Below are 21,300 nucleotides of genomic sequence, written 5' to 3' on the forward strand. Positions count from 1 at the left end.
TGATTGGAAGTAGAGACTCCGACTGAGTCCACACACCCTGAGCCTTCAGGGAATTCCAGACTGCACCCCAACCAAGTAGAACGGTGTCCGTTGTCACTATCACCCATGAGGGTCTGCGGAAGCACGTCCCTTGGGACAGATGATCCAGCAGCAACCACCAAAGAAGAGAGTCTCTTGTCTCCTAATCCAGATCTATCTGAGGAGACAAATTTGTATTATCTCCATTCTACTGCCTGAGCATGCTCAGTTGTAGCAGTCTGAGATGAAAACGAGCAAACTGAATGATGTCCATTGCCGCCACCATCAATCCAATTACCTCCATGCACTGAGCCACTGATGGCCGAGGATTGGACTGAAGGGCTCAGCATCTATTCAGAATCTTTAACTTTCTGACCTCTGTCAAGAAAATTTTTATGGATATGGAATCTATTAGAGTTCCCAAGAAGGGAACCCTTGTCTGTGGAATTAGTGAACTCTTTTCTATATTCACCTTCCACCTGTGAGTCCTCAGAAAGGACAGAACCTTGTCTGTATGAGATTTTGTAAGATGGTAGGACGACACCTGGATCAGAATATCGTCCAGATAAGGCGCCACTGCAATGCCCCGCGGCCTGAGAACAGCCAGAAGGGACCCTAGAACCTTCGTGAAGATCCTGGGTGCTGTGGCCAACCCGAAGGGAAGAGCCACAAACTGAAAATGTTTGTCCAGGAAGGCAAACCTTAGGAACTGATGATGATCCTTGTGGATAGTAATATGTAGATATGCATCCTTCAAGTCCATGGTAGTCATATATTGACCCTCCTGGATCAATGGTAGAATTGTTCGAATAGTCTCCATCTTGAAGGATGGGACTCTGAGAAACTTGTTTAGATCCAAAATGGGTCTGAACGTTCCCTCTTTTTTGGGAACCACGAAAAGATTTGAGTAAAACCCCAGCCCCTGTTCCAGAATTGGAACGGGACGGATTACTCCCATAGTAGAGAGGTCTTTTACACAACGAAAAAGTTTGAACATCTGGAAACAACCTTAGGAAGAAAACCAGGCTTAGTGCGTAACACCACCTTATCCGCATGAAAAATAAGATAAGGAGAATCATATTGTAATGCCGAAAGCTCAGACACCCTTCGAGCAGAAGGAATAGCAACCAAAAATAAAACTTTCCAAGATAATAACTTAATATCTATGGAATGCATAGGTTCAAACGGAATTCCCTGAAGAACACTAAGAACTAAACTCAAACTCCAAGGAGGAGCAATTGGTCTAAAAACAGGCCTAATTCGAGTCAGAGCCCAACAAAAAGGTTGAACATCTGGAACACCTGCTTGACGCATGTGTAACAAAATAGATAAAGCAGAAAACATAATTTATGCTTACCTGATAAATTTATTTATCTTGTGATGTATTGAGTCCACGGATTCATCCTTACTTGTGGGATATTCTCCTTCCCAACAGGAAGTGGCAAAGAGCACCCACAGCAGAGCTGTCTATATAGCTCCCCCCTTAGCTCCACCCCCCAGTCATTCGACCGAAGGAGATATTTGTCCTCTTAGTGAACTAGCAGATAATCCCTTCTCCAAACCTTCTTGGAGAAAAGACAATATTCTAGGAATCCTAATCTTACTCCACGAGTAACCTTTGGATTCATACCAATAAAGATATTTGCGCCAAATCTTATGATAGATCTTCCTGGTGACAGGCTTTCTAGCCTGAATCAGGGTATCAATGACCGACTCAGAGAAACCATGCTTTGATAGAATCGTTCAATCTCCAAGCAGTCAGATGCAGAAAAATTAGATTTGGATACGTGAACAGACCTTGGATTAGAAGGTCCCGCCTCATTGGCAGAGTCCACGGTGGAACCGAGGACATGTCCACTAGGTCTGCATACCAAATCCTGTGTGGCCACGCATGTGCTATCAGAATTACCGAAGCTCTCTCCTGCTTGATTCCGGCAACCAGACGTGGGAGGAGAGGAAACGGTGGAAATACATAGGCCGGATTGAAGGACCAAGGCACTGCTAGAGCATCTATCAGTACCGCCTTGGGATCCCGGGACCTGGACCCGTAACGAGGAAGTTTGGCATTCTGACGAGACGCCATCAGATCCAATTCTGGTGTGCCCCATAGCTGAATCAGCTGGGCAAATACCTCCGGATGGAGTTCCCAATCCCCCGGATGAAAAGTCTGACGACTTAGAAAATCCGCCTCTCAGTTCTCTACCCATGGGATGTGGATTGCTGAGAGATGGCAAGAGTGATCCTCTGCCCACCGGATTATTTTGGTTACCTCCATCATCGCTAGAGAACTCCTTGTTCCTCCTTGATGATTGATATAAGCTACAGTCGTGATGTTGTCCGACTGAAATCTGATGAATTTGGCCGCAGCAAGCTGAGGCCATGCCTGAAGCGCATTGAATATCGCTTTCAGTTCTAGAATGTTTATCGGGAGAAGAGCTTCCTCCCGAGACCATAAGCCCTGTGCTTTCAGGGAGTTCCAGACTGCACCCCAGCCTAGCAGGCTGGCATCTGTCGTTGCAATGAGCCATTCTGGCCTGCGGAAACACATTCCCTGAGACAGGTGGTCCTGAGACAACCACCAGAGAAGAGAGTCTCTGGTCCCCTGGTCCAGATGCAGTTGAGGAGATAAATCTGCATAATCCCCATTCCACTGTTTGAGCATGCATAGTTGAAGTGGTCTGAGGTGTAGGCGGGCAAAAGGAACTATGTCCATTGCCGCTACCATGAGTCCGATTACCTCCATACACTGAGCCACTGATGGCCGAGGAATGGAATGAAGAGCTCGGCAAGTGGTTAAGAGTTTTAATTTTCTGACCTCCGTCAGAAATATTTTCATTTCTACCGAGTCTATCAGAGTCCCTAGGAAGGAAACTCTTGTAAGAGGGAAGAGAGAACTCTTTTTTATGTTCACCTTCCATCCGTGAGCTCTCAGAAAAGCCAACACAATGTCCGTGTGAGACTTGGCTAGCTGGAAAGTCGACGCCTGAATTAAGATGTCTAGATAAGGCGCCACTGCTATGCCCTGTGGTCGCAGAACCGCCAGAAGGGACACTAGCACTTTTATGAAAATTCTGGGAGCCGTGGCCAACCCGAAGGGAAGGGCCACAAACCGGTAATGCCTGTTTAGAAAGGCGAATCTGAGAAATTGATGATGATCTCTGTGAATAGGGATGTGTAGATACGCATCCTTTAAGTCCACGGTAGTCATATATTGACCCTCCTGGATCAGAGGTAGAATAGTCCGAATAGTCTCCATCTTGAATGATGGAACCTTGAGGAACTTGTTTAGAATTTTGAGATCCAAGATTGGTCTGAAAGTTCCCTCTTTTTTGGGAACCACAAACAGGTTTGAATAAAACCGTAGCCCCTGTTCCTCTATTGGGACTGGGCGGATCACCCCCATGGTATGTAGGTCTTCTACACAGCGTAAGAACGCCTCTCTCTTTGTCTGGTTTACAGACAATCGAGAAATGTGAAATCTCCCCCTTGGAAGGGAGTCTTTGAATTCCAGAAGATACCCCTGGGACACAATTTCTAAAGCCCAAGGGATCGTGAACATCTCTTGCCCAAGCCTGAGCGAAGAGAGAGAGTCTGCCCCCTACTAGACCCGGCCCCGGATCGGGGGCTACCCCTTCATGCTGTTTTAGAAGCAGCTGCAGGCTTCTTGGCCTGTTAACCCTTGTTCCAAGCCTGGTTAGGTCTCCAGAATGACTTGGATTGGGCAAAATTCCCCTCTTGCTTTGATGTAGAGGAAGCTGAAGCGGGACCACTCTTAAAGTTCCGAGGAACGAAAATTATTCTGTTTGGTCCTCATCTTACTTGATCTATCCTGAGGGAGGGCATGACCCTTCCCTCCAGTGATGTCCAGTGATGTCTGAAATCTCTTTCAGTTCAGGCCCGAATAGAGTCTTACCTTTGAAAGGAATGTTCAAAAGTTTAGATTTAGATGACACATCAGCAGACCAGGACTTAAGCCATAACGCCCTGCGTGCTAAAATGGCAAAACCTGAATTCTTTGCCACTAATTTAGCCAGTTGAAATGCGGCATCTGTAATAAAAGAATTAGCCAACTTAAGGGCCTTAATTCTGTCCATAATCTCCTCTAACGGAGTCTCCATTTGAAGAGCCTCCTCTAGAGCCTCAAACCAGAAAGCAGCTGCAGTCATTACAGGAACAATGCACGCAATAGGTTGGAGAGAAAAACCTTGATGAACAAAAACTTTCTTCAAGAGACCCTCTAATTTTTTATCCATAGGATCTTTGAAAGCACAACTGTCTTTGATAGGTATAGTTGTACGCTTAGACAGAGTAGAAATAGCTCCCTCCACCTTAGGAACTGTCTGCCATGACTCCCTTATGGTGTCAGATATGGGAAACATTTTCTTAAAAACAGGAGGGGGAGTGAACGGAATACCTTGTCTATCCCACTCCTTAGTAATAATATTCACAATCCTCTTAGGGACTGGAAAAACATCAGTGTAAACAGTAACCTCCAAGTATCTATCTATTTTACACAATTTCTCTGGGACCACTATAGGGTCACAATCATCTAGAGTTGCTAATACCTCCCTAAGCAATAAGCGGAGGAGTTCAAGCTTAAATTTAAAGGCCGTCATATCAGAATCTGTCTGAGGAAGCGTCTTTCCTGAAACAGAAATTTCTCCCTCGGATAACAAATCCCTCACCCCTTCAGAGCATTGTGAGGGCATATCAGATACGGCTACTAAAGCATGAGACGGCTCAGCATTTTTCCTTAAGCCAGAGCTGTCCCGCTTTCCTTGTAAACCAGGCAGTTAGGATAAAACCTCTGTGAGGGTTGTATTCATAACTGTGTCCATGTCTTGTAAAGTAAATGAATTCGACGCACTAGAGGTATTTAGCGTCACTTGTGGAGAGCTAGATGGCGAGCCCTCATTTACTTCTGACTGAGAATCATCTATTGCTCTATTTTTAAGTGCCAATATATGTTCTTTATAATTTATAGACATATCAGTACAATTGGGACACATTCTAAAAGGGGGTTCCACAATGGCTTCCAAAACATATTGAACAAGGATTTTCCTTGGTGTCAGACATGTTAAACAGGCTAGTAATGTAACAAGCAAGCTTGGAAAACACTGTAATCAAAGTAAATAACACTTAGAAATAAAACGGTGCTGTGCCTTTAAGAGAAAAAAAGCTGCACAAGTTCTGCAAAACAGTGTAAAAAAGCAGTAAACTTAACGAAATTTTTACAGTAGTATCTTACAGCCTTAGTAACTTTGTACAGCTATGCAAATAAACAATTAACCCCTTAATGGCAAAACCGGATTGAAAAAACTTCAAAACCGGTAAAAAAGACTTTCAGCACCTTGTCACAGCTCTGCTGTGGCGCCTACCTGCCCTTCAGAACGATTTGTGGGGAAAACAACCTCCTTTACAGCCCTCAAACACAGCAGGAACCACTGGAGAAGCAGTTGGATGTCTCAAAGGAAAAGAAATTGCGCAACTGAGGCGCGAAAATAGGCCCCTCCCACCTCACTCGATGTTTTGAGGCCTATTAGAAAAACACCTGAGTGTCTCTTAATTAACCATGTGGGTTAAAAACCCCTAAAACAGCCACAATGACCCCTTTAGTCCCTTCAAAAAAACGTTATAATTGCATCATTTAATGAACAAACAAAAACGTTTTTTTTCTAACAGTGTCACCAGTAACTTATGAGCCCTTCAAGCAAGCTGAAATTCCTATCCAAGTGTCTGAATACAGCTTACCCTTCCCTCATGGGGATATTGCCAGCCTTTTCTAGAATTAACACAGTCTGTCTAGAAAAAATATAGACTGAACATACCTTATATGCAGCTTAGCATGCAATCCGTTCCCCCAACTGAAGTTTTCCTGTACTCTTCAGCCCTTGTGAGAACAGCAGTGGATCTTAGTTACAAAGTGCTAAGATCATAATCCTCCTTGCAGAAATCTTCATCCCTTTTCTGCCAGAGAGTAAATAGTACACACCGGTACCATTTAAAATAAACTTTTGCTTGAGAAATAAAAAAACTAACATTTTTGTCACCACACTCTCTCTGCCCTTCCTAGTTTCTTAGAGTAGGCAAAGAGAATGACTGGGGGGTGGAGCTAAGGGGGGAGCTATATAGACAGCTCTGCTGTGGGTGTTCTCTTTGCCACTTCCTGAAGGGGAAGGAGAATATCCCACAAGTAAGGATGAATCCGTGGACTCGATACATCTTACAAGAGAAATCTGTCCCTTTAAAGAACTTGCTGACAACCCTTTCTCCAAACCGTCTTGGAGAAAAGACAAAATTCTTGGAATCCTAACCCTACTCCATGAGTAGCCCTTGGATTCACACCAATAAAGATATTTACGCCATATCTTATGGAAAATCATCCTAGTAACAGGCTTACGTGCCTGAATCAAAGTATCTATTATCGAATCAGAAAAACCTCGCTTAGATAAAATTAAGCGTTCAATCTCCAGGCAGTTAGCTGCAGAGAAACAAGATCGGGTGATGGAAAGGACCCTGAATGAGAAGGTCTCTCCTCAACGGGAGCTTTCACGGTGGTTGAGATGACATCTCCACCAGATCGGCGTACCAAATCCTGCGAGGCCACGAAGGCGCGATGAGGATCACTGACGCCCTCTCCTGTTTGACTCGAACAATCACCCGGGGGAGAGCAAATGGAGGGAATACATAAGCTAGGCTGAAAGACCAAGGTACTGCCAAGGCATCTATCAGCTTGGCCTGGGGATCCCTGGACCTGTATCTCGGAAGCTTGGCATTCTGATGAGATGCCATGAGATCCAACTCCGGACTGCCCCATCGGAAAATCAGGGCGGAAAAGACTTCCGGATGAAGTTCCCACTCTCCAGGATGAAATGCCTGTCTGCTCAGAAAATCTGCTTCCCAGTTTTCCACCCCTGGGATGTGAATCGCTGACAGATGGCAGGAGTGAGACTCCGCCCACTGAATTATCTTGGCTACTTCTATCATCGCTAAGGAACTCCTTGTTCCCCCCTGATGATTGACGTAAGCTACCGTCGTTATATTGTCCGACTGGAATCTGATGAATTGGGCTGAAGCCAACTGAGGCCAAACCAGAAGCGTATAGAATATCGCTCTTAACTCTAGAATATTGATGGGAAGTAGAGACTCCGCCGGAGTCCATACACCCTGAGCCTTTAGGGAGTTCCAAACTGCTCCCCAGCCTAACAGTCTGGCATCTGTTGTCACTATCACCCATGAGGGTCTGCGGAAATATGTCCCCTGGGACAGATGATCCGGCGACAACCACCATAGAAGAGAATCCCTTGTCTCCTGATCTAGAAGTATCAGAGGAGACAGATCTGAATAATCTCCATTCCACTGCCTGAGTATGCTCAATTGCAGAGGCCTGAGATGGAACCGTGCAAATGGAACAATGTCCATTGCCGCCATCAATCCGATTACCTCCATGCACTGAGCCACAGATGGACGAGGATTGGACTGAATGGTTCGACATGTATTCAGAATCTTTAACTTTCTGACCTCCGTCAGAAATGTTTTCATAGAAATGGAGCCAATTACAGTTCCTAGAAAGGACACCCTTGTCTGAGGAACTAATGAACTCATTTCCAGGTTTACCTTCCACCCGTGGGTCCTTAGAAAGGAAAGCACAATGTCGTAATGGGACGTTGCCAGATGAAATGATGACGTCTGGATCAGTATATCGTCCAGATAAGGCGCCACCGCTATGCCCCGCGGCCTTAGAACCGCCAATAAAGACCCCAGAACTTTTGTGAAAATTCTGGGTGCCGTTGCCAACCCAAAAGGGAGAGCAACAAACTGATATTGTTTGTCCAGAAAGGCAAACCGCAGGAACTTGTGATGATCTCTGTGGCTAGGAACATGAAGATATGCATCCTTTAGATCCACCGTTGTCATAAATTGACCCTCCTAGATCAATGGAAGAATGGTACGAATAGTTTCCATCTTGAAAGATGGAACTCTGAGAAACTTGTTTAGACTCTTGAGGTCTAAGATAGGTCTGAAAGTTCCCTCTTTTTTGGGAACTACAAACAGATTTGAATAAAACCCTTGTCCCTGTTCCTGAATTGGAATGGGACAAATTACTCCCATTAAGGAGAGGTCTTTTACACAGCGTAAGAACGCCTTGCTTTTTATCTGGTCTACAGACAATCGAGAAAGAAGAAACCTTCCTCTGGGGGAAGAATTTCTGAATTCCAACTTGTATCCCTGAGACACTATGTCTAATTCCCAGGGACCCTGAACATCTCTTATCCAAGCCTGGATGAAGAAAGACAGTCTGCCCCCTACTAGATCCGGTCCCGGATCAGGGGCCAACCCTTCATGCTGACTTGGGGGCAGCAGCAGGCATCTTGGATTGTTTATAAAAAGTCAAATTCCGTGTGAGCACCTGAACAACTGTACAGTCTTTATGTTCTGTAATAGTTAACTTCTGTTTCTTTAAGTATTGGCCGGAACAGGTGGTATTTGTTAAAGACTCACCCCGCTTGAGGATCCCTGCCAGGTACCGCAACTGAAAAGGAGACTCGCCCGTCCACAGAGAGCGTGCATTCACATTCCGATTTGCTTTTAGGCCGTGGGTTTTCTCCGTCAGAGTCCCTTCATGTGCCTCCGGCTTCGTCACTGCTCTCCTCCTGGGCCGTTGCTCCACTTGCGGAAACCTGCGGTTACTTGGCGTGTGACGTCACCGATTCTTTTCGCTTGCGGCTTCTAGGTCCTTACGCCTTCGGATCAACCTCAGGTGTTGGCTTAATCACCTTGCGGATATAGAAGTATCAATGTGCTTGCTCTGTTTCTCGAATAGCGAAATACAAAGTGATGAGCTGCACCAAAGTACTTCTTTTAAAATAGCTTTATTGTAGGTCACCAAAAAACTTCACCAGGGAAGTAACAACAAAGAAGGGGGCTTGGTGTTGTTACTTCCCTGGTGAAGTTTTTTGGTGACCTACAATAAAGCTATTTTAAAAGAAGTACTTTGGTGCAGCTCATCACTTTGTATCTTGGATTGTTTACCCTTGTTCCAAGGCTGATTATGTCTCCAGGTAGACTTGGATTGTGAATAGTTACCTTCCTGTTTAGAGGAAGGGGGAATTCCCTTGAAGTTTTGAAAGGAACGAAAATTACTCTGTCAACCTCTCTGTTTGGATTTCTTATCCTGAGGGAGGAGATGACCCTTGCCTCCCGTGATATCAGAAATAATTTCCTTCAAGTCAGGACCAAACAGAGTCTTCCCCTTGTAAGGAATAGCCAAAAGCTTAGACTTGGATGACACATCCGCAGACCAAGATTTCAACCATAAAGCTCTGCGCGCTAAGATGAAAAAACCCGAACTCTTAGCTAATTTCAAAGCTTTAATTCTATCCTGTATCTCTTCTAAAGACGCCTCAGTCTAAGAGATTCTTCTAGAGCATCAAACCAATAAGCTGCCTCACTCCCTGATGAACATAAATCTTCTTAAGAAGACCCTCCAATTTCTTATCCATAGGTTATTTAAAGGCACAACTATCATCGATAGGAATAGTAGTACGTTTAGCCAAGGTGGAAATAGCTCCTTCCACCTTAGGGACCGTCTGCCAAGAATCCCTAATAGCTTCCGCTATAGGGTACATCTTCTTGAAAACTGGAGAAGGAGAAAAAGGAATACCTGGTCTCTCCCATTCCTTAGCAATAATTTCTGAAGTTCTCTTAGGAACTGGAAAAACATCAGAAGAAGGGACTTCTAAATACCTGTCCAACTTACTCAATTTTTCTGGCAGAACCACAATTGAGTCACAGTCGTCCAGAGTCACTAAAACCTCCCTCAACAACAAACGGAGGTGTTCAAGTTTAAACCTGAAGGAAACCACTTCTGAATCAGTCAGAGGTAAGACACTACCTGAAACAGAAAGTTCCTCTTCGGATAAGACCTCCATACCCTCCAACTCAGAGCTTTGGGAGGGTACATCTGAAATCGCCAACAACCCATCTGACGCTGTATTGACTACATGGGCTTCCTTCCTTCTGCGTTTGCCCTGAAATACAGGAAAGGCAGATAACGCATCTGAAAGTGTAGATGACATAACAGCAGCTATGTCTTTTAAAGTAATTGCAGAAGAAACTGCAGAGGTACAAGGCTCCGCTTGAGCGGACATTAAGGGCTGTGAGGCTTGGGGAGAAAGTTGCTGCATACTCTGAATCTCATCAGTAGACCCCTGAGAAGTATCCGCTTTACACAGTTTTTTATCAAAGAAAATCTGCTCTCTAAACTGAAGAGCCTTTTCAATACATGTGGGACAGATAGTAACAGGGGGTTCCACATTGGCATTTAAACACATGGAACATGTAACATTTTGAAGGTCTTCCTTGATAAACAAAAAGCAAACAAACTCTTTGGTTGTGGCTTTTACAAAAAATGACAAAACTATGCCCGAAAAAAACCCCAAAACAGCCCAAAATGTAAATGCTGTTAAATAAAATTATATAAACAAAAACATGTACTGTGCCTTTAAAAAATAAACGTTAACCTTTTTTACTGAAATCAACAGCTTATTTATAATATGAAAAAAACAAGCACACCTCCGCCTCAAACAGCTCTGCTCTGGCGCCTACCTTGCCCCCACTGTACACTGACCACGTCACGCAATCCTTAAAATGCCCAGGATCGTCTGTATGAAAATTTTAAACATGCAGTTTAAGCAGGCATCGGATCGTAACTGCGTGACTAAAATGCCGAATGCAAAAGATGAACATCCGCAGACCACATCAATTGTAGTTTGGAGTGAACAAGTGGCATACTTCCGAAAAGCCCTGAAGCCGGGAACACCAGAAACAAACTATTGCACGCTTCCAGGCGCGCGAAACAAAGACCACCCATCGGGGGGCGTAAAGAAAAGCATTTCCGGCCCGGCTAAAAAAATCTAAAGTAAACGCCGGTTTAACCAAGCACACAAAACTGTTACACAAACATACTGGAGTATATAACCCCAAAATAAACGTCCCCAGCGTCTGCCCAAAGTACCCACAAAGGCCAAAAGAGTTTTGGATTTTTTCTTTTAAATATTTAAGCAAACTCCAGTCTGCCAAAGATCTGTCTTATCTGAAAAAAAAACAAAAATGACAGAGTAGGTAGAGAAACTAATAAACAAAAAAAGTTTTATTTCCCCACATATCAGATAGAAAATATATCCAGCCAAATCTGAGCTAATCTATCTCCCAGAAAAAAAAGGCTGCACATACCTTTACGCTGAGCGACAGCATGATATTTCACAGGGTCAAGAAGTCTTCTCTCTTCTGTCATCCTGTGAAAACACATAGGGCCTTAGTTAGATTCCTCTAAAACCATCATCAGAAGGGCAGCATTCAGTATGGGAGGCGCAGTGAAACTATGTCCCACCAGTTCCCATTGCTCTAAAGCCACATGTTAGCTCTACTCTAGAGGCTGACAAGGAATACGGCTACACCCAATAATAAAATAGCACTCACTGGTACCATTTTAAAAATAATAAACTCTTGATTGAAGAATCTAAACTAACACCTCACTTTACCTCTTCCTACCACTAACACAGGCAAAGAGAATGACTACAGTGGGAGGGAAGGGGAGGAGCTATATATACAGCTCTGCTGTGGTGCTCTTTGCCTCCTCCTGCTGACCAGGAGGTGATATCCCACAAGTAAGGATGAAATCCGTGGACTCATCGTATCTTAAAAAAAGAAATGAACATCTTACCCAGATTACTTTACTACAGGTCGTACCTCTTACAATACCCAAATTCTTTATACAAGTGAAACACAGGACACCATGAATAATTTTGTGTGGGGAAAGAAAAATTAAGTCTTGCCTAAATAAGGGCACCATGTAAAGGGCACTTTAGGATGGGAGGGGACTAAAACTCCCCAAGTTTGAGTCTGTTAAACAATGAGGCATGCCAAAGTATGGGTAGTGTTGTGGCCTCCCCTATCCCCAATCTCATACAATGCAAAGTTAATTGGGGAAATATACAGAGTCAGGTGGGGCGGTAGAGAGGAGATAGGGTGCTTGGCCACTATATATAAACTACTGAGCAATGGGAGACAAAGCAAGAGCCAGATATGTGAGAAGTTGTGGGGCGCCTTTAAAAATTAGCTGCGAAGCTCTGCCTCTTAACCCCTATGCGAAACATTAACTGGACATTGGCACAGAGACCTGGAGTATACTGTATATATATATATATATATATATATATATATATAAACTCTACAAAATGCTTTCATTATTTTGTCCCCTTTTCCTGTAATTCCATTCTGAAATTTTTAGCTTTTAAGTTCCTGTTAGAAATAGAAGTGCAGAACACTGTTGCATTCCACACAGCCATTGGCTGCACACTCTAGTGACCTATTTATAACTGTCCCTAATTGGCCACAGCAGAGAAGGTAACCTAAGTTACAACATGGCAGCTCCCAGTGTTTTATAGACACTAAAACTTTACACTTATTTTGTCAATATTTAAACAGATAATGAAACTGTAAAAAAATGCATCTACATGTTATTCTCACACTAATCTTTTCTATGAATGCATAATTCTATTTAGCAATCGTTTAGTGTTTAATGTCCCTTTTATTACAAAACCCTACCCAGATGGTATCTCACTCCGGCACGACTGAAGCACGTCTATCTGGGAACAACAGACAGGTGCTGGAGGTGTTGCAGGGAAAAACGCTACAATAACTCACATCTGGTGGAGATGCACTAACTCACTGCCCTTGCAGGCCTTAGAAGACGTCCCTAGATCTGTCACAGCAATCCTGAAATCACAGCACAAGTTCCCTTGTAAAGTCCGTCCTGCTGTACATTCAGTACTAATCTCAAGCCCAATGGTTTACATGTGGCTGGTCCAAACCTCTGAAATTCTGGCTTTAGAGGAACTTAGTTCAGATTAAACAAGCTGAACCTTTTGCATGACATTACATTTTATTACGAAACGGAACAAACATATGCTACAGCAATAGCAGCACGAGGGATGGGTCATGAGCTGTGGCTGCACCGAGAGGCCGTACCACACTAGAGAACACAAGTGAATAGGAGGCATCAGAAATGGGAAAACCTTCAACTATGTGTTTAAACACTGCTAAGGATAGCAAGTGAACAAAGTAAATTTGATAAGAGAATTCTTAAAATTGCATGCACTGTCTAAACCATGGATGTTTAATTGCTGAAAGCACTGTCCATCCCTGTATATACATTTGTATTTAAAGAGACACTCAAGTCAATATAAACTTTTATGATTCAGATAGAGCAGCAGTTTTAAAGACACTTTCAAATTTACTTCCATTATCAAATTTTGCTCAGTCTTTTTATATACACAAGATCCTACTGAGAATGTGCACAAGCTCACAGGGTATACTTATACTAGTCTGTGATTGGCTGTTTGTCACATGATATAGGGGGCCAGATAAGGGGAGAAAAAATAAATGTCAGAAACAATCTACTGTGTTATAGCATTGTCTTTTTATTATGGACTTGTTAAGTATATAGTTCTCCTGCATTGAGTGGTCCTTTAACAAGTATAATTGCTGCTCTTGTGAAAAATGCAGCATTAACAGTAATATAATTAGATCCCATGTATTGAGTTTAATAATCACTAGTGTGGGTGTTATACCATAAAACAATGTAAAACATAGCGCAGATGTGACATATTGGTGGAACACTTACCTGGTTATTACATGGTAATAGTAGATTTTGCCTTCAGGATCCCGTGCCGTTTTCCATTCAGGAGGAAGGACAATAGTTTTGGGCTTGGGAGGTGATGGAGGAGGGAGATCGAGGATATTGTTTGCTGGTAATACCATTTCAGGCTGTAATCAGAGAAAACACATTAACAGGCAGTAAAGATCGCACAAATATACTCTTGTGCAGGAAACAGACACTTCTTATGGACATCACACTATTTTAAGCAAAGCTAAAGATAGCACACGGCAAGTTAAAAGATATTTAGATCTGAAAATCTTTAATGCTTATTGCAGTACCGGATTGGCCCCCCGGGATGCTGGGAAATTTCCAGTTGGGCCGGCGGCGCAGCAGAGCCACATTACAGGCAGAGCTGCAAGGGTGAGCCTCTCCGCTAGGACACGGAGAAAGTCTTGGGCTCAGAATAGCGCATCGTTTTAAGGCTGCTCCGCTCCTGGAATCAGAAAGTTAACAGGGCGGGGGGGGATTACCTGGAGGGGTGGGGCTGAGCCGGTCTTCCAAAATTTCCAGGGCCAGTCTGACTTCCCAGTCCGGCCCTGGGTTTATGTTATGGGTGTGGCAGGTACAACCAGTTCTAGAGGGTGCAAGTAGATTTATAGGATCCAGGAGAATTAGATTTGGTCAGAGCACTGGAGGATCTGAGTGAAAACCCACTCAATTCAATGGGAATGATCCATAGTGATAGTCTAGAGCGTTAACACCACATTTAACTGTATTTTATAATAAAACAAATGCTCTTTTTCATAATTGCTTAAACCATGCAAAGGTTTTTATATATGTGAATATGATACATTATAACTGCACTGTTGCTTACCTATAATTGTGTTTAACCCCAGAAAAAGTGCTAAACACATAGTTAAAGTTGGCACCAGAGCAGCAATACACTGCTGGGAGCTAGCTGAGGACACCTACTGAGCCTATGACAAGAGAAAAATAAATGGGTAGCTACCAATCACCAGATAAGCTCCCAGTAGTGCATTGCTGCTCTGGAGCCTATTCCTTAGCAGGATTTTTTGTGTGCATTTCAGCGCCTTCTTTAAGCATGCTTATGTCCCTTTAAGGTCACGCATCTTAGCAGGTCATGGACAACAACTGGTGGATATGTGCATATACTGTTCTGATTGGCTCACTGACAATGCACCTAAGCATGTAATGCTGCAGACATATAGCAACAAGAGAGTATTAATTTAATAATAAAATGCAGCATTAGAATTTATATGAAAAGGGGCGTTTTATCCAAACTGGCTTTATCCAACGCTAAACATTCTCGTGTAGCTGAAATTTTCGCCATTCTCCTTACAAAAATGTGAATGCACCATTCTGTGTGCAGAATACAGAGGGGGCCCTTACTTGGTTTTGCTATGTTTTATCACATAATTACAGCAAATAAAAAATAAATGAACTGCATACAGGGATTTTATAAGGCTCTAACACACAAACTGATTTACTTAGAGAAAAAGGGAGCTTTTCTCATTTATTGTGTAAATATTAAAGCATTTAAAGACAGCACAACGCCACCTACTGGCCAAATTTTGAAAAGCAAAATTTAATACTCATAACTCAAAGTTACTATTAAAGTGAATGAAAATTTTGATGCTAAAGTGCACATTTTTTAAAAATTTGATTAAAAACAGGGGCACTTTAATTCATCAAAATTTACATTTCACTTGTTGTGAAAAAATACTTACCTTTTAAACTTGACAGCCGCTCCAGCTTCCCCCGGTCATCGCAAAGCCATTTCTGACGTCAGAAATGATGGATCGATCATCCTCTAATCACCGTTTCCCCCCGGGGGAATCAGTGTCTGATTCGAAGCCATGATTGAAGGAAGCCAGATTCCTTATTTTAGACCCAGGAAGAGGCTTTGCGACGGGCGGAGGAAGCTGGAGCGGCTGTCAAGTTAAATTTTGATGGATTAAAGTGCCCCTGTTTTTAATCAAATTTTTTAAAACCGGGCACTTTAGCATCAAAAATTACATTCACTTTAAAGGGACATGAAACCCAACATTTTTCTTTCATGAATCAGAGAATACAATTTTAAACAACTTTCTAATTTACTTCTATTATTTAATTTGCTTCCTTCTCTTGCTATAATTTGTGATAGGTTTATCTAGGCAAGCTCATCAGCAGCAAAGAACCTAGGTTCTAGCTGCTGATTGGTCGCTGCATATAAATACTGATTTTCATTGGCTCACCCATGTGTTCAGTTAGAAACCGGTAGTGCATTGCTGCTCCTTTGACAAATGATACCAAGAGAATAAAACAAATGAGATAATAGAAGTAAATTAGAAAGTTGTTTAAAATTGTATTCTCTATCTGAATCATTAAAGAAAAAGGAAATTTATGCTTACCTGATAAATTTATTTATTTTACGATATGACGAGTCCACGGATTTCATCCTTACTTATGGGATATTGCCTCCTGCTCAGCAGGAGGAGGCAAAGAGCTCCACAACAGAGCTGCATAAATAGCTCCTCCCTTCCTCCCCAATCCAGTTATTCGACCGAAGTTAGGAAGAGAAAGGAAAAGCCAAGGAGCAGAGGTGACTGAAGGTTAACAAAAAATAAAAACCTGTCTTCTTAGAAAACAACAGGGAGGGCCGTGGACTCGTCACATTGTAAAAGAAATACATTTATCAGGCAAGCATAAATTTCCTTTTCTTTTACAAGCTATGACGAGTCCACGGATTTCATCCTTACTTATGGGATACAATACCAAAGCTATAGGACACGGATGAAAGGGAGGTACAAGACAGGAACCTAAACGGAAGGCACCACTGCTTGAAGAACCTTTCTCCCAAAAACAGCCTCGGATGAGGCAAAAGTATTAAATTTGGAAAATTTGGAAAAAACAGAATTTATGTTTACCTGATAAATTACTTTCTCCAACGGTGTGTCCGGTCCACGGCGTCATCCTTACTTGTGGGATATTCTCTTCCCCAACAGGAAATGGCAAAGAGCCCAGCAAAGCTGGTCACATGATCCCTCCTAGGCTCCGCCTACCCCAGTCATTCGACCGACGTTAAGGAGGAATATTTGCATAGGAGAAACCATATGATACCGTGGTGACTGTAGTTAAAGAAAATAAATTATCAGACCTGATTAAAAAACCAGGGCGGGCCGTGGACCGGACACACCGTTGGAGAAAGTAATTTATCAGGTAAACATAAATTCTGTTTTCTCCAACATAGGTGTGTCCGGTCCACGGCGTCATCCTTACTTGTGGGAACCAATACCAAAGCTTTAGGACACGGATGAAGGGAGGGAGCAAATCAGGTCACCTAAATGGAAGGCACCACGGCTTGCAAAACCTTTCTCCCAAAAAATAGCCTCAGTAGAAGCAAAAGTATCAAACTTGTAAAATTTGGTAAAAGTGTGCAGTGAAGACCAAGTCGCTGCCCTACATATCTGATCAACAGAAGCCTCGTTCTTGAAGGCCCATGTGGAAGCCACAGCCCTAGTGGAATGAGCTGTGATTCTTTCAGGAGGCTGCCGTCCGGCAGTCTCGTAAGCCAATCTGATGATGCTTTTAATCCAAAAAGAGAGAGAGGTAGAAGTTGCTTTTTGACCTCTCCTGTTACCAGAATAAACAACAAACAAGGAAGATGTTTGTCTAAAATCCTTTGTAGCATCTAAATAGAATTTTAGAGCGCGAACAACATCCAAATTGTGCAACAAACGTTCCTTCTTCGAAACTAGTTTCGGACACAAAGAAGGCACGACTATCTCCTGGTTAATGTTTTTGTTAGAAACAACTTTTGGAAGAAAACCAGGTTTAGTACGTAAAACCACCTTATCTGCATGGAACACCAGATAAGGAGGAGAACACTGCAGAGCAGATAATTCTGAAACTCTTCTAGCGGAAGAAATTGCAGCCAAAAACAAAACTTTCCAAGATAATAACTTAATATCAACGGAATGTAAGGGTTCAAACGGAACCCCCTGAAGAACTGAAAGAACTAAGTTGAGACTCCAAGGAGGAGTCAAAGGTTTGTAAACAGGCTTGATTCTAACCAGAGCCTGAACAAAGGCTTGAACATCTGGCACAGCTGCCAGCTCTTTGTGAAGTAACACAGACAAGGCAGAAATCTGTCCCTTCAAGGAACTTGCAGATAATCCTTTCTCCAATCCTTCTTGAAGAAAGGATAGAATCCTAGGAATCTTTACCTTGTCCCAAGGGAATCCTTTAGATTCACACCAACAGATATATTTTTTCCATATTTTGTGGTAAATTTTTCTAGTTACAGGCTTTCTGGCCTGAACAAGAGTATCAATAACAGAATCTGAGAACCCTCGCTTTGATAAGATCAAGCGTTCAATCTCCAAGCAGTCAGCTGGAGTAGGACCAGATTCGGATGTTCGAACGGACCTTGAACAAGAAGGTCTCGTCTCAAAGGTAGCTTCCATGGTGAAGCCGATGACATATTCACCAGATCTGCCTACCAAGTCCTGCGTGGTTACGCAGGAGCTATCAAGATCACCTACGCCCTCTCCTGATTGATCCTGGCTACCAGCCTGGGGATGAGAGGAAACGGCGGGAATACATAAGCTAGGTTGAAGGTCCAAGGTGCTACTAGTGCATCTACTAGAGTCGCCTTGGGATCCCTGGATCTGGACCCGTAGCAAGGAACCTTGAAGTTCTGACGAGAGGCCATCAGATCCATGTCTGGAATGCCCCACAGTTGAGTGATTTGGGCAAAGATTTCCGGATGGAGTTCCCACACCCCCGGATGCAATGTCTGACGAATCAGAAAATCCGCTTCCCAAGTTTCCACTCCTGGGATGTGGATTGCAGACAGGTGGCAGGAGCGAGTCTCCGCCCATTGAATGATTTTGGTCACTTCTTCCATCGCCAGGGAACTCCTTGTTCCCCCCTGATGGTTGATGTACGCAACAGTCGTCATGTTGTCTCATTGAAACCGTATGAACTTGGCCCTCGCTAGCTGAGGCCAAGCCTTGAGAGCATTGAATATCGCTCTCAGTTCCAGAATATTTATCGGTAGAAGAGATTCTTCCCGAGACCAAAGACCCTGAGCTTTCAGGGATCCCCAGACCGCGCCCCAGCCCATCAGACTGGCGTCGGTCGTGACAATGACCCACTCTGGTCTGCGGGAGGTCACCCCTTGCGACAGGTTGTCCAGGGACAGCCACCAACGGAGTGAGTCTCTGGTCCTCTGATTTACTTGTATCTTCGGAGACAAGTCTGTATAGTCCCCATTCCACTGACTGAGCATACACAATTGAAATGGTCTTAGATGAATGCGCGCAAAAGGAACTATGTCCATTGCCGCTACCATCAAACCTATCACTTCCATGCACTGTGCTATGGAAGGAAGAGGAACGGAAGGAAGTATCCGACAAGAGTTTAGAAGTTTTGTTTTTCTGGTCTCTGTCAGAAAAATCCTCATTTCTAAGGAGTCTATTATTGTTCCCAAGAAGGGAACTCTTGTCGACGGAGATAGAGAACTCTTTTCCACGTTCACTTACCATCCGTGAGATCTGAGAAAGGCCAGGACTATGTCCGTGTGAGCCTTTGCTTGAGGAAGGGACGACGCTTGAATCAGAATGTCGTCCAAGTAAGGTACTACAGCAATGCCCCTTGGTCTTAGCACCGCCAGAAGGGACCCTAGTACCTTTGTGAAAATCCTTGGAACAGTGGCTAATCCGAAAGGAAGCGCCACGAACTGGTAATGCTTGTCCAGGAATGCGAACCTTAGGAACCGATGATGTTCCTTGTGGACAGGAATATGTAGATACGCATCCTTTAAATCCACCGTGGTCAAGAATTGACCTTCCTGGATGGAAGGATTGTTCGAATGGTTTCCATTTTGGACGATGGAACCTTGAGAAACTTGTTTAGGATCTTGAGATCTAAGATTGGTCTGAACGTTCCCTCTTTTTTGGGAACTACGAACAGATTGGAGTAGAACCCCATCCCTCGTTCTTTTAATGGAACAGGATGAATCACTTCCAGAAGATAACCTTGGAAGACTATTTCTAGCGCCCAAGGATCCAGAACATCTCTTGCCCAAGCCTGAGTGAAGAGAGAGAGTCTGCCCCCCACCAAATCCGGTCCCGGATCGGGGGCCCGCATCTCATGCTGTCTTGGGAGCAGTGGCAGGTTTCTTGGCCTGCTTTCCTTTGTTCCAGCCTTGCCTTGGTCTCCAGGCTGGATTGGCTTGAGAAGTATTACCCTCCTGCTAGAGGACGTAGCACTTGGGGCTGGTCCGTTTCTGCGAAAGGGACGAAAATTAGGTTTATTTTTGGCCTTGAAAGACCTATTCTGAGGAAGGGCGTGGCCCTTGCCCCCAGTGATATCAGAGATAAACTCTTTCAAGTCAGGGCCAAACAGTGTTTTCCCCTTGAAAGGAATGTCAAACAATTTGTTCTTGGAAGACGCATCCGCTGACCAAGATTTTAACCAAAGCGCTCTGCGCGCCACAATAGCAAACCCAGAATTTTTCGCCGCTAACCTAGCCAATTGCAACGTGGCGTCTAGGGTGAAAGAATTAGCCAATTTAAGAGCACGAATTCTGTCCATAATCTCCTCATAAGAAGAAGAATTACTAATAATCGCCTTTTCTAGCTCATCGCACCAGAAACACGCGGCTGTAGTGACAGGGACAATGCATGCAATTGGTTGTAGAAGGTAACCTTGCTGAACAAACATCTTTTTTAGCAAACCTTCTAATTTTTTATCCATAGGATCTTGGAAAGCACAACTATCTTCTATGGGTATAGTGGTGCGCTTGTTTAGAGTAGAAACCGCCCCCTCGACCTTGGGGACTGTCTGCCATAAGTCCTTTCTGGGGTCGACTATAGGAAACAATTTTTTAAATATGGGGGGAGGTACGAAAGGTACACCGGGCCTGTCCCATTCTTTATTAACAATGTACGCCACCCGCTTGAGTATAGGAAAAGCTTCGGGGGGCCCCGGGGCCTCTAGGAACTTGTCCATTTTACATAGTGTTTCTGGAATGACCAGATAATCACAATCATCCAAATTGGATAACACCTCCTTAAGCAGAGCGCGGAGATGTTCCAACTTAAATTTAAAAGTAATCACATCAGGTTCAGCTTGTTGAGAAATTTTTCCTGAATCTGAAATTTCTCCCTCAGACAAAACCTCCCTGGCCCCCTCAGACTGGTGTAGGGGCCCTTCAGAAACAATATCATCAGCGGCCTCATGCTCTTCAGTATTTTCTAAAACAGAGCAGTCGCGCTTTCGCTGATAAGTGGGCATATTGGCTAAAATGTTTTTGATAGAATTATCCATTACAGCCGTTAATTGTTGCATAGTAAGGAGTATTGGCGCGCTAGATGTACTAGGGGCCTCCTGTATGGGCAAAACTGGTGTAGACGAAGGAGGGGATGATGCAGTACCATGCTTACTCCCCTCACTTGAGGAATCATCTTGGGCATCATTTTTACTAAATTTATTATGACATAAATTACATCTATTTAAATGAGAAGGAACCTTGGCTTCCCCACAGTCAGAACACAATCTATCTGGTAGTTCAGACATGTTAAACAGGCATAAACTTGATAAAGCACAAAAAA

At 43.5% G+C, this 21,300-nt stretch overlaps 1 protein-coding gene across 2 annotated transcripts in view; it reads right to left on the bottom strand.

Moving 5' to 3' along the window:
* Positions 1–21,300, bottom strand: part of SETD2 (SET domain containing 2, histone lysine methyltransferase) — a 284,758-nt gene that overhangs the window by 34,304 nt on the left and 229,154 nt on the right. For both annotated transcript variants that reach the window (XM_053713722.1, XM_053713721.1), the window contains exon 18: positions 13,706–13,848. In XM_053713722.1, the coding sequence (XP_053569697.1) occupies positions 13,706–13,848 (143 nt within the window). The remainder of the gene's footprint in view (positions 1–13,705; positions 13,849–21,300) is intronic.

Source organism: Bombina bombina, chromosome 5, assembly GCF_027579735.1.
Source record: "Bombina bombina isolate aBomBom1 chromosome 5, aBomBom1.pri, whole genome shotgun sequence".
NCBI lineage: Eukaryota > Metazoa > Chordata > Amphibia > Anura > Bombinatoridae > Bombina > Bombina bombina.